At 40.7% G+C, this 13,476-nt stretch overlaps 1 protein-coding gene across 2 annotated transcripts in view; it reads right to left on the bottom strand.

The window, feature by feature from the left end:
- The window catches only part of LOC121279799 (c-Maf inducing protein), a 228,919-nt gene that overhangs the window by 87,383 nt on the left and 128,060 nt on the right, over window positions 1–13,476 (bottom strand). For both annotated transcript variants that reach the window (XM_041191162.1, XM_041191163.1), the window contains exon 3: window positions 9,162–9,212. In XM_041191162.1, the coding sequence (XP_041047096.1) occupies window positions 9,162–9,212 (51 nt within the window). The remainder of the gene's footprint in view (window positions 1–9,161; window positions 9,213–13,476) is intronic.

The raw sequence follows: 13,476 nt of genomic DNA, 5'->3' as shown, positions 1-13,476 counted from the left end.
TTTTTACATTCTTTCATTTTTTTTCATGGGATGTGAGCACTGCTGCCAGGGCCAGCATTTGTTGCCAATCTCTAACTGCCCTTGAGAAAGTGATGGTGAGCTGCCTTCTAATCCGCTGTTCTGATAGGAAGAAAGTTCCAGGTTTTTAACCCAGTGGCGGTGAAGGAACGGCAATACAGTTCCAAGTCAAGATGGTGTGGGGCTCGGAGGGGAACCTGCAGGTGGTGGTGTTCCCATGGGTCTGCTAGGTGGTAGGGGTCATGGGTTTGGAAGGTTCTTTCAAAGGAGGCTTGATGAGTTGCTGCAGTGCATCTTGTAAATGGTACATGCTGCTGCCACTGTACACCGGTACAGTCATTGAATGGCTGATTTAATACATGTGCATGGAGCTGTTCAAATCTAATAACGGAGGTAAGAAAATTCGCCAACTATAAATGATTCCTTTATTACCTCTTCAGAGGGGAACCCACTTGGTCCCCCATTATTTAGAAGTTTGAAGAATTGTAAATGGATCGGTAGCAAGCAAATACATGGCAGTAGCAATGAACTCTGAACTTCAATCTACATCTAATTTCTGTTTTGGCTAACCTGAGGACAGCTTTAAAATATAAGATTTTAATTTTGTGAAAAAAAATCAGTGCAAGTGAAAATGGGAAATATTTAAAGTTATAAGCATTTTTTTGAAACTACTGGAAGATAAAGATTAGACATGCACTTGTTTATATATTGACACACAATACTTCCATAAAATGGCACTAACAAGGGTTGTTTAGACACAGCACAGGTGTGTATACTTATACAGCTATTTTACATGATTTAGGGTTTTACATTCTCGCCGAAGTCAATGGACCTTTGAATGGCTTGCCGCATTTTACAGCTCCGCATCCACTGCAATGGGACCATGAAATTTCACCCATTATTTCTCCTTTGTATTTATTGAGCCAGTGAAGTTCTACATGAAACATAGGCTCTGAATGTTGCATTCTGTTTTCCTTTTGGGAAAGACAAGTTGTCTTTGAAGCATCTATAACTTAGACTATATCTTTAATGCATTTCAAGTATTTATATTGTGTCAGACCAGAAGCTACTGGTGTAGAAAATACCAACTTCAATCAGCACAGTTCTAAGATTCATATATGGAATCATTAGCAATTTTGTTAAACATAATTCAGGAAAGTCGCAACTGTATATTATCATGTGGTTTGATGATGTCAAACACACTGTTACAGAAAGTACTGGGTTTTAACAAAAAGTTCCAAACACAGGTATATCTCATGATGCAGATAATATTCACATTCTGTGTTCCTATCTATAACCTTGAATAGGGTTATGCGGGCTGCAAAACCTTCTCAATTAAATACTGGATTTTGTAAGCTTTGCTCGAAAGCATTTTTGTATTAGATAATTTTTAAATACGCACGTTTAGGAAAGTTTAGGTTCTACCAACAGAAGCTAGGCAAATTATCCTGATACAAAGCACAGCTTTGGACAGCAATTCCCTAGAGAAACCAAAACAATTGTGCTCTTCTTCACCGATGCTGCCAGACCTGCTGAGTTTTTCCATGTAAATGTCTTAGCTTGTGTCAAATAATAGCAGCTCAATTTTATTTCTTCCAGATTAACAGAAGTAGGGTTAAACACTAGATTACCCTGTTTCGATGCTCTTTTCTTTTTGTTTTGCATTCTACTTCTTTCTATGTGAATTTTGTCCTCGTTAAAATGAGGGATGTCAGTGCTATGAAATTAAACATCATCAACATTAAGCACTCCCAAGGCTAGGTATAGCCCAATAAGCTGTAAAGTAAAACACCATCTCCTCCAACAATGTGTCACAGCCTGAGAGAAATAGCTCCTTTCGCATTAGCGTGACATTCTTCTATTTTCCACACCAGTGTTCTATGATAATATTGGCAATTTAGTGCTGGGTTGGCAATAGTTTTCAACTCTGCGTCCATGCCCATGAGGAGCTGCTTTAAGATTGTTCAAACGCATTTCATATGGCAATCCTAAAGTCAACGGAGTAAGATTTACCTTTAGCCTCTGGGAGAACGGCACAAAATCCATGCGATACTCCCCACTTTTTGTTTGAATTCCGACTTGCTGCGAGTCCATTGAATGGCCAAAGGGGCAAAAAAGATGGAGCAAATGGGGCATTTGTACTTCTGTGCTATGCACCTGTCCTTTCAGGATCCAAAGGTTTGGATTCTGAGCACCTTCAGATACACCAAGTTTGTCTCCTGGGCATCTGTCACAGTCTACACATCATCAATCTAACTAAGCCCTTTGATCCCATCAAATTATATCAGGCTTAATGACAAGTACCAAAATTGAAAGGCCAGTGTTTAGCTTCCTCCACTTTCCATAAATGCCCCCTCCTTTCTAGTCCCCACTTCCATTTATTTTGAACAGCAGCTGCCACTTTTGTGGTTAACATCGGCCACATGGGGTTATTTTCCTGTGGCATTCAAGCCTTTCTGAAGGAGAAGACAATTTGACTCATTTCACACACAGATTTACTCTGGTATTTAGAGACTACCCAAGTACATTCTCACAAAGCTCAAACTGTCAAAATGCTTGCCAGAAACCTCTTCCGATTCAGAGTGCAAGATTTCGACTTCTAATTTAATTTTCTCTTGGGATCGTTCAAACAAGCGTTTTGCTTCACAACTCTCATGTCTCATTGACAGAAACATTTCTATCAGGTTTCAGAATAAAATAAACTGTGCTTAACATTTCCTTCTTTTCCAATTATAAATTGTGCATGTCTTTAAGTATATTTCTTCTTATGGCATTCCATATTATTCACACTGTGGTCTGGTTTACAGTCCAGCCAAGGGTTTTTTGGCTTGGTGCAATAAAGGTACAAAGCAGAAATCATTCTTCCTTCATTTCTCAGCCAAGCTACTAGCTACAGTTTCTTGCCTGGAAGCAAGGGAGAACCATTTGGCATCTCACCAGACCTTCCATGAAGCAGCATTGCCTGCGTATTGACAGAAGAATCTTTGAGCATTGTGCTAACATGAATTTTGAGATATGTTCACATTTTACAGGAAAACATATTTATTTGTCACAGCAAGTTTTAAAAAAAATTACCTTGTCCCAGTTTTCTCCCACTCTTTAGCTTCAGCTCCTAATAAGGTTACTTATGAGTGTCCAAATGCACTGACAACACTGTCATACCTCACCAGAGAAGTCATTCTTCTCATGTAAGCATCCACAGAGAATGCCTGTAGACTAATCAAGCACGGAAAGCATCACAGTTGAGACTGACCCTATTTGCACTTGGCTTCTGCGTAAATACACTTTCCAGCATGGAGTAACTGAAAAGTAGTAATCAGAGCTTTGGCTTATTTATTCCTGCCCCTCACCCACTGGCACTGATTCTACCTGCAGCACTCCAACCAAGTGGTTTGGAGTCTGGCAAGACAGGAGCGCAGATTGGAGATAGCACTAATTCTGCGGCCAACAATCCAGTTTCATATAGCTCCACACTGGAAATCTCATCTTTCAAGATGGCCCTTATACACTTTGTGAACATTTTTCTCTGCATGGCTTATTTTTTCTGAATTGTTATTATTATGAACTAATAGCCGTTTAGTAAATCGGTTGTTCTTGGCAACAGAGACAGGAAAATGTGCTATTATGAAATACATTAGCAATTAAATACTTCAGATTTGATTTCTGCCCTGATGTAGAGTTCAAGGTATTCAAAATGTTACAGCTCAATTCACAAAGACTGCCCCTAATCTTCTGCAGATGCACTTACTGGTCTCTCACCATAACTCCTGCTGGGGACTAGCAGGATCCTCAGGGAATCAATGCAATGATTGATAACTTCCAATTTAACAATTCCCTGAAATTTTGTCAGTCTCCTATCAAAGTTTCATGACCATAGTATGTTTTCCTTAAAGAGCCTACTCTCCACTTGCCTGGATAGTTGCAGTTGCAACAATAATTCTTAAAAAGCTCAACATCATCCAGTGGAAAGCAGCCTAATTGATCAGCTGCCCAGCAACTACTTTAAATATCCATTCCCTCCGCCAGCAGTGTACTGTAGTACACACTGCAGCTATCTAAAGGATCCACTGTAGCAACTCAAAAGTTTCTACGACACCACTTGCCAAGCCTGCAACCTCCACCACCCAGAAGAACGAAGGCAGTACGTGCATGCGAACACCGTTACCTCCAGCTTCCCCTCCAAGCTACAAACCATCCCGACTTGGCCATATAATCACCATTTCTTCATTGCCGCTGTCAGAATACTGGAATTCTCTAAATGACAGCACTGTAGGAGTGCCTTCATCGTACAGACTGTAACAGTTCAAGGAGGGGGCTCACCACAAGCTTCTCAATAACAATGAGGAATGGACAAGAAATACTGGCCTTCCTAAATAACCCATGTTCCAAGAATAAAGAAAATACACAACACACCCTAACCCCGTCTTCGAGAGTATACCAGCGCACCAAGGTTCCATCTTTTATTGCAAAACCAGCAATCTGCAAATACATAATCACTAAGAGTTGCAGCACAGGCCATAAAGGGCAAAACAAACACAAGCCTTTATTTCTGTAGGGATAGAATTATAAAGTAGAAAACTTACAATAAACTTGGGTAGATCCTTTATTGGGCCACAATTAAAATAAGGTGTGAAGTTCCTGTCACTATATTATAAAAATGACATTTAGGCACTAGAGAGGATGCAAAAATTTACAAGGATTATACCCATCAGGAAAAGGATGAACAGGTTGGGTCGCTTTTCCCTTGAAAAGAGAAGGTCTCTAAAACCTTTATGAAAGGTTATGATGCACAAGAGGTACTGTTTCCTGTTGTTAGAAAGGGCAAAACTAAAGGCGATCGATACAAGATATTTACTGCAAAGTCAAATAGGGAATTCAGAATAGCATAGATGCATTTAAGGGAAAGCTAAATAAGCATATGAGGGAGAAGGGAATAGAGGGTTATCCAGATAGAGTTAGATAAGGAAGGATGGGAGGAAACTTGAACACAGCATAAATGCTGACATGGATTAGTTGGGCCAAAAGGTCTGTTTTTGCTCTGTATTTTCCATGTAATCCTTCAGCCCTCCAATGGCCATTACCTTAATAGTGGAATGAGTCCTGAATTAAAGGTAATTGGCTTGCATCTCCTAATACCTTGAGTCTGTATTCCCAACTTCTCAAAACACATCTTGTTAACCAAGCTTTCAGTTACATCGCTTAACCCTCTTTTCCTGGCCCAGAGTGTATTTCCCTTCCACCTCCCCCTTCAGGTACCATGCCCTAAGAGAGCAGTGGCGACCATGGACTTCTCTTGGATTGGTCCATGATTATGCCGGCAAAGTACGACAGTGGTTTGTCATTGTCTTCAGCAGTATGGCTGACCAGGGAACTCTCCCTCTCTTACTGCCTGTCATCAGGCGTATTGGAAGGATCTGCAGACTGACAATCAATCTGTTTGACCACATTATGAACACACCTTCCGTGGCCATCAAGTCCTGAAGTGGGGCCTGAACATGGAGTTCCTAGCTCAGAGGTAAGGATGCTACCACTGCACCACAAGGCCTCTCCATGTGTTGCCCTTACTTACCTCTAATTATGAAGCACCTTTGATTACATTGAAGACACCATATAAATGAAAGTTCCTGTTGATGTTAGAAGGCATTTGAAGTCATGGATATCTGCTGTACACTCTTTACACGTGTTAACTGACACTCCTCAGTGTAGGCCCAATAGAGAACTTATCGTGGACTTTGCAAGACATGGAAAATTACAGTTCTGTTGAAGAGTCATACGGACTCGAAACGTTAACTATGTTCCTCTCCGCAGATGCTGTCAGACCTGCTGAGTTTTTCCAGGTATTTTTGTTATGAAAAATTACAGAGCCAGTGCTATATATTTCATGCTGCAGTACAAGAGATAGTTAATCTGATGGCAGCTCATGAGATTCAGGATGAAGAATTCTTCAATGCTGTCAGAATGTCACAGGTCACATGCTTTATGGTCAAGAGTCCTCCAATGTCAGAAATGCCTTATGTCTGCAGTCAACATTACTCTCCTGTGGTCAAGACACTTTTATTTCATGCCACTTAGAACTTGAAAGCCAACAGGAGTGACTTTTAATTCATGAGTCCAGAATCAATTCAAACCCAATCCTCTAATGCCTCCTCCCCCAAACTTCAGGTAGTCTATCTATGGCTCAGATATATATCAAAGTAAGAATGAAAAAAGGGATGGTACAACTTTATGTGCCAAGGAACATACTCAAATGCCTTTTAGCACTTGATTTCTTTCATCCTTAGAATGAGAGTGGAAATTGTGTGTCAACTGCATATCAAAAGCAGTGTGTAGACAGACCAAACAAAGAGGATAATAGATGTTTAATTTGCTCGTGAGGCACCTAGGATACACATTGCTCAGTATCTCTTGAGACAAACCACACCAACCGGCTCAGGTGCAATGCCCAAGCCTATTAATAAAATATATCATGTACAAGGAGGTAGTTTATGAGACCCAAGGATGTAATGTTTATTTTTTGCTTTAAAGGCAGGCTGCTGTAATAGTTGTGGGAACTGCCTTGAGCATATTTATTTGAATCTCCACCTGCAACATTGACAGATTTATGAAAGGAGTGTCATGAACTTTGATAGTCAATACAGAAAAAGCATTTTAAAGCAGCGCAAAAGCCTAAATTAGAAAAACTTACCTTATGGATGGACAGGATAAAAAAAGTCACAGCATTGTTGTCATGCGAGAGATACTGCTGGGGTGGGGCAGGGTAGAAGAGGAAACTTCTGCCTGGCAAATCTTCTGCTCATCTCTGTGTCGTCAGGGGAGTGGGATGCCTGGGGAGTTCCTGTCACACCGGAAGTTCCTCCACCTACTTCTCCATTAAGCCCAACAGCGTTCTCACCAAATGGAAACTGGTGAGAGTTTCATTCAGGACCTTATAAAGGCCTCAACAGCCAACCATACACTCGATCAGCTTTTGAATCAAAGCCCTTAGCTTCTTTAGGAGCTGGAGAAAAAAGCATTACCTGTTTCTACCTTAAGCCAGGGTTGGACCTTTGGATCTCACTTGAAGAATTGCCACTTGGCTGGGGTACCGAAGGACACCCAACATCCGTGGAACAATACCCCCAGCAATAGTTAGCATTTTCAGGAAAACAGAAAAGAATTGGAAGGAAGAGAAGTGAGAAATGGGAGGGAAATGTTTTCATCTCCTGAGCAGGATCCTCATTTTTTGCAAAGTAATTTCTGTCATTTTCAAATTCATTTACCAAGTCAAACAAACAACAGAATGGTAGTAAATCCTGCTCTTGATTTGCTATCTTTTTGGAAACACTGGGAGAACAACATAGCAAGATTTGTTTAATGTCCATTGTTTTCCGACAGATTTGCCAGTTGCCTTCTCTACCTTAATGGGTTCCCCACATTGTCCATTACAATTCAAAGGGGCTGATCTTGACTTTGACAGTTAGTGTAAAACGTATGCTAATGAGCTAACAGCTCATTTTCAATCCCTCCTGGATTTTGTTTTGATTAAAGTCAATGGAAATAAAAACTGAGTGAAAGTAAATTAGGCTGCCAAATCATTATCATCTGTTTCACTCTATCACGCAAATTCAAAATCTACCTCAAAATATTTTCTACTGGCTGAATAAAGTGCATAGCAGAACAACACAGTCCTTGACAATCCAAAGTTTGCGCCCTAGTCTTTGCAAAGTTATCTGATCTCAACTGGGGTGCTGCTAATTGTAGTGTAATTGGCTTTGGAATCTCTAGCTTCAGAAGGAGGAAATATTAACCAGAGTTCCTACCCAGATGGCTATCTCCCACTCTCACTTTAGAGTCTGCATGTGTGAACTTCTGGTGGGGGCAAGATCAGATTCAGCTTCAATGTGGTCAAACAATCTGCCATTACCAAGTGCCAATGCACACACATAAATATTAGACACTTGGTCAAGGCACTAGAAGGCAAGTGGGTCCTACCAACAAGGGGTCAATGGCATGAGGACAGCAAGAGAGGGGGAGTAGAAATAAATGCTCACATATCTGTAACATCAGACTCAGTAATAATGGCTCTGAATTTACTTTATTAATTGTCATTGAGTTCCAGGGATAATATTTTTGTTTCTAGTTTTAGAAATAATAGCAACTGTGACAAATAGCACTCACCTGAGAAAACTAAGTTTTGTAAAATGACATTCATTTAGAGAAAAAGGTATAGAATTTTCATCCATTCATATTTCCAAAGAAGATTATTATAATTAATAATAAACACACACGTTCATCACTATATTCGGAATACAATCTTAGTTAACATAGACTTCCCATCATACTTCTACAGTTACAATCATTGGCTGTTGTGCATCCTTTTTGCCAATAGTGGAATCTTTGGTCCTATTGTGTATGGCTTGTCTCGGCAACCTGGGTTACAAAACCCATATAATCTTTGGGACAACATTATTTGCCACCTTAATGCAATTGCAAAAAATAAAATGGATGAAGATCCTTTTTGGAACACAATAACAATTTCATATTTACTCCTGAGAATTACATTCAAGAGACATACATTTATTCCCACAGTAAAATCAATGCCCCTTACATTTATGCATTCTAGGCTGCTACCCTTAATTTATCCTGTACTTTTTCCTGCCTCCCCCAAGCGCAAGTCCATCACTTTGGAATGACGACCAAAAGATGATGACTAATGGTCTGTCAAAATGGGAAGGTCTGATTTTGTACTTACAAACATCAAAACATTCTGTTTTTTGCTCGCCATTCTTTGTTTTGTCCAAGAGGCAGCCAAGTTATCTGCTCCAGGGACACTACCAATGCTGCACACTGTAACCAGTCACCATTACAATGGTTTCTGGACAGTACGCCATCCAATATTCCCTCCTTTTTTGCAAGTTGTTATTGGACAATGAATGGCACTTACCATGCACAAGTTCAAAAGTTTGAACCTGTTTCTGTCTGTTCTGTAGCGCATAGCATCAGAATTCCAAAATGCCTGCCTCAAAACTTTGATTTTTAAATACCATTATTATAGACTGCTCACAAATTCTTATTAAGTTGCTCTGTTCCGTTCTGCTTTGTAAAGTCAATTGCTACACAAACACAGCTATCATTCATTTTCAGATACTTGTCCATCTGCTTACCTTCCACTGCAGGGAATGAAACCACTGATCGCGCAGATAACTGTTTGCTGCCTGAAAAGAAGATGACAAGATGTTAATCACACAGGAAAATCAAACATAATATAAACACCTAATTACATAGATCGTTTAAGTCTGGGTGATCGTACTGCACTGGACCGTAACACAACAAAAGTGCATCAAAACAGCCTGCTTCTAAAAGCACACTAACATACATGAGAGACAATTAAATAAGTTCATTTTAAATGATCTATCAATCAAAGCTTTAATATGGACAATGTGTACACTGGATTCATTGCTGAGCACATTAGAAATTTTCAGTCAACAAAAATTTGGGGTCAAATACATTGAGGGGAAACCACACATTGAGAAAAAAAGTCTCCGGGGACCCGCCAATCTTCAGCTGAAGTTATGACTGGGAAGATCTCTGCAGAATTTCAGAGTTCATGCTATTTGGGAGCTTTCTTGATTTCATGGTCGGACTCGTGATACATCAGCGAGGAAGTGCTGAAGCCTTCTAAAAACTGAAAGACATGAGGCAGGTCTGCTAAAATTCACTACAGAGAAGAGAATCTGCCAAAGGTCAGACTTCTAAAAAGCGAGAGTTTCAAATTCTTCACATTCGGGAGAAAAACCTTTAAAAAAAAAGCCAGATTCTTAAAAGTGATCCTGTTTGATATTGGTATTATTAGTTGGTATTGTTTCAAAGGGGTAGAGATATTGGGGTTAATTTTAACCCCTCCTCTCCCATCCCACAAAGCAGGACAAGTGACGGAATGTTTAAATAAAAATGGAGTAACCCAATCACAAAGCACCTCCCACGTGCCCATTTTTAATAGAAGTGTAATGCACAGTGGGTGACTAACCTGCTCTCCGGAGCTGGACCTTGAATTTAAATACCTCACATTTTAACTGTTTTCAAACTGATGTTGGCTACTTGCTGCCTGGGCCTCGAGAGAGAGCTGACAGCTGAATGGAGATGAGGCAGCGGGAAGCAAGACGGAATGTGCCTTTCCAGTATTGCTTGTAGGCCAGGAAGAGCAGGAGTGCCTTTCTCCACCCCAGATACCCACCCCCACCCCCACTGCCAAGCTTACCTGCAAACCATCCCATGATTGGACCCTTCCCTCCCCCCTCCCCCAAATGCCAGCTCCCTTTCTGATGTCCAACCTGTCCAATCGCCACTACAGTGTGGAGCTGCAGTCTGTATTACTCGACAGCCATCCAGTCTGGCCATGGACAGGAAACAGGAAACAGAGAAAACATCTCTGAAATCAGGACCTGCCATTAAATTCAGAATGAGCTCTGGAAACCTGTACTTCTGATTTTCCTAACAGTTATATATCCACCCCACATCTCACCACCCCCATCCCCACCCTCAATCCCACCTCCCCACAACTCCCCCATGCCAGCTCCCATTCCACCTCCCCATTGTTAGCAGGGTTATTGTCACAGGAAGAGCATTCACTGTTTTCGTGTTGATTTCAGGAGTTTCAGTTTCTTCACATGCAAGTTCCTGTTGTCGTGGCAGTATATACATTTTCAGTTCTTGCAGTATTGTTTACTCCTCACTCTAACTGAAAAATTGCAGATGAAATGAAATAGCTCCAACCTCTGTGCGGTCACAAAAGCAACATAAAAATGAGAATTAGCCCAGGCTTTGACGTTAATCCATTAATGACAAGGTAAATACTGCAAGTCCTTGCAAGCTCTCATCTCTCTGTGAAATATTGGCAGTTGTCCTGGTTGCTGTCTCCTATTACACTGGGCATTATTTCTGTTCTTTTTGATTAACAAACCATTTGAAATGCATAACAAAAGTCACAACAAAAGGAAAAAAAACTGTGTTGGGAAGTGTATGCACACATTTAGAGATTTTTTCATAGGTCTAGTCATATAGAAATGTATATTATGCAGAGATTGGTTTTCATTTTTGCAACTGGGTCCGTTAGCAATTATGCTAATTACTTGGCTTTTCATTAATGAACTTGACTGCATTTGACCCTCCAACAAAAAAGGTTTTATATCAAAGTTTCATTTTCAATGAACTTGTTTTTATATTACTTAATATGAGAAATGGGAACAGTAGGCTATTCGGCCCTTCAAGCCTACTCCACCATTTAGTACTATTATGACTCATCTTCTACCTGAATTCCACTTTTTCTGCACTATCCCCACATCCGTTAATTTGCGTAGTATCTAAGTATCCATCAATATTGTCTTGAACATACTCAATGGCTGAGCATCTACATCCACAGATTATTTACTGTATTTTTACAGTACACATAAGAAGAATTAATTTTGTTAGATGTTTCTGCAAGCTGCAGAGAATAAGGCAAAACAGAATCTAAAAAGGTCCAAAAGGAATTGTCATTTCAGACCCATGCAGTGTGATTGAACTGTTAGGATAGGTAACAGGTGAGAAATGAGAGATTTGCATTTATGCACTTTTCATGACCTTAGGATATTTCAAAGTGCTTTACAGCCAATTAAGTACTTTTTGACTGTGTAGTCACTGATGTAATATAGGAAATGTGGTGATCTATTTGAACATGGCAAGGTCCCATAAACACAGTGTGATAAATAACCAGATATCTGTTTTTGTGATGTTGGTTGAAGGATAAATATTGACCAGGACATTGGGGATCATTTTGCTGCTCTTCTTCAAAATAGTGCCACAGGATCTTTTACATCCAACTGAGAGAGCAGATAGGCCCTCGCTTTATCTGAAAGGCAGCATGCCCTGACATTGCAGCACTCCCTCAAGCCTGTGTTTCTGGCCTGATTTGGAAGCATGGTAAATAGTGAGGAAGATGTGCAAAACCAGTTGGCAGTAAAAACCAAGGCAACCCCATTCAATCCATCAACAAGGAATTCAAATATTCCACCCAACTACAACACCGGCCTTGATGTAAGTAAGGAATAAGTACTCAGTGCCATGGTCAAACCGCTCCCTTGACCTTCAGGATGGGCAAGAAGTAAATTATTTGAGAAGAAGACTTCTTTTTAAAAAAAATATTTTCTCCCTTTCCCTGGAACACACACCAGGGGCTGGATTTTGAATCCCCTGTGGAGGAGAGTGCAGATGCGAGCATTCAGATGGCATACCATTCATTTGACGCTTCCATGATGCTATGCAATTTTCAAAGGGAGGGTGGGATGGGGAGGGGGATCTGGCAGCTCGCACACCCAAAATTAACAGGCTTTTATACTTTTTGAAGAGTTTTTTTAACAGCTTGGAGAGGGACCGAAGGGAATTTTCAAAGAGTGAATGCTTTGTGGCATGGGAGCACAGTGGGGAGCCACTATTTATTGTTGCTACTGATTTATAAGTCAAACTGAGGTGCTCATGTGGTGGCACAAAGGTCTCAATGCCGTGAGCAAAGCGAAGTAAATTTACTGACGAGTAAATGTTTGGGCACTTGTTTAAACAGTGAGGTTGCCTGGCCTCTGCTCTCCTGCCTGCTCCATTCTGCAAGTCAACGGCAAACCCAACCACGGCCGCTGGCTGCCTTTCAGACTCACCTCCCAGACAGTTACTGTCTCCAGGCAGCACCCGCTAACTGAGCGCCGAACTCGCCTCTGAACCAATTATGGCCAGTGGTGCTGACGTGGTGCGTGGTCACAAAATGATCTAGGTGTTGTGTTCCCCACTCCGGATTGAAAATCCAGCCCCATTACTGCCCCAGAAAGTAGGTTGGTAACCTCGTCCTAAGTGCTGCTCCACCCATCTTTGAAGTTGGGCAATAGGTGGTGTGTTGCGGGGTTACCCGATGACTTGCCTCTAGTTTTTCCCTTTTGCTTGTAGGTAAAAAGCTTGCCCCTAGCTGAACAGACGAGATTGGGAGTTTAGCATACGGACGAATCTTTCAGCCAAGCTCATGTCCTATTGCCGTATATCTTCAAGCGCATTCAGCAGCACTGCTCCAATATATTACTAAAGAAGAAGCTGCATTCGTCACCGTTCTACAACTGGTAATCAATGCCAGGATACTCTTGCAAAAGAAAATCATTTCTGGAAATATTCAAAACTAATCCAAATGTATTTGAAGACTTTAAAATAGAGATGTTTTCATTTCCACACTCAATCCTTACGCGACTATCCTCCATATCTGGGAAAAGGACCAACATTCATTTATTTTAATTTTTTCTTAAACAGCATACGGGCATACATTCCAGATTTCCTTGGGGAAGACTCTTACAATTACAATGGCAACTGATGCTTGGGAGGACAGAAAAGAGCTGCAGTAAGCATTTCTTTCCAAAAAGCTTTCTGGCCATTTTAGGAAGTGATTCCAAATGATGACAGTTTTTAAAA

Source organism: Carcharodon carcharias, chromosome 7 (genome assembly GCF_017639515.1).
Source record: "Carcharodon carcharias isolate sCarCar2 chromosome 7, sCarCar2.pri, whole genome shotgun sequence".
Lineage (NCBI taxonomy): Eukaryota > Metazoa > Chordata > Chondrichthyes > Lamniformes > Lamnidae > Carcharodon > Carcharodon carcharias.
This window is presented reverse-complemented; position numbering and strand designations above follow the sequence as displayed.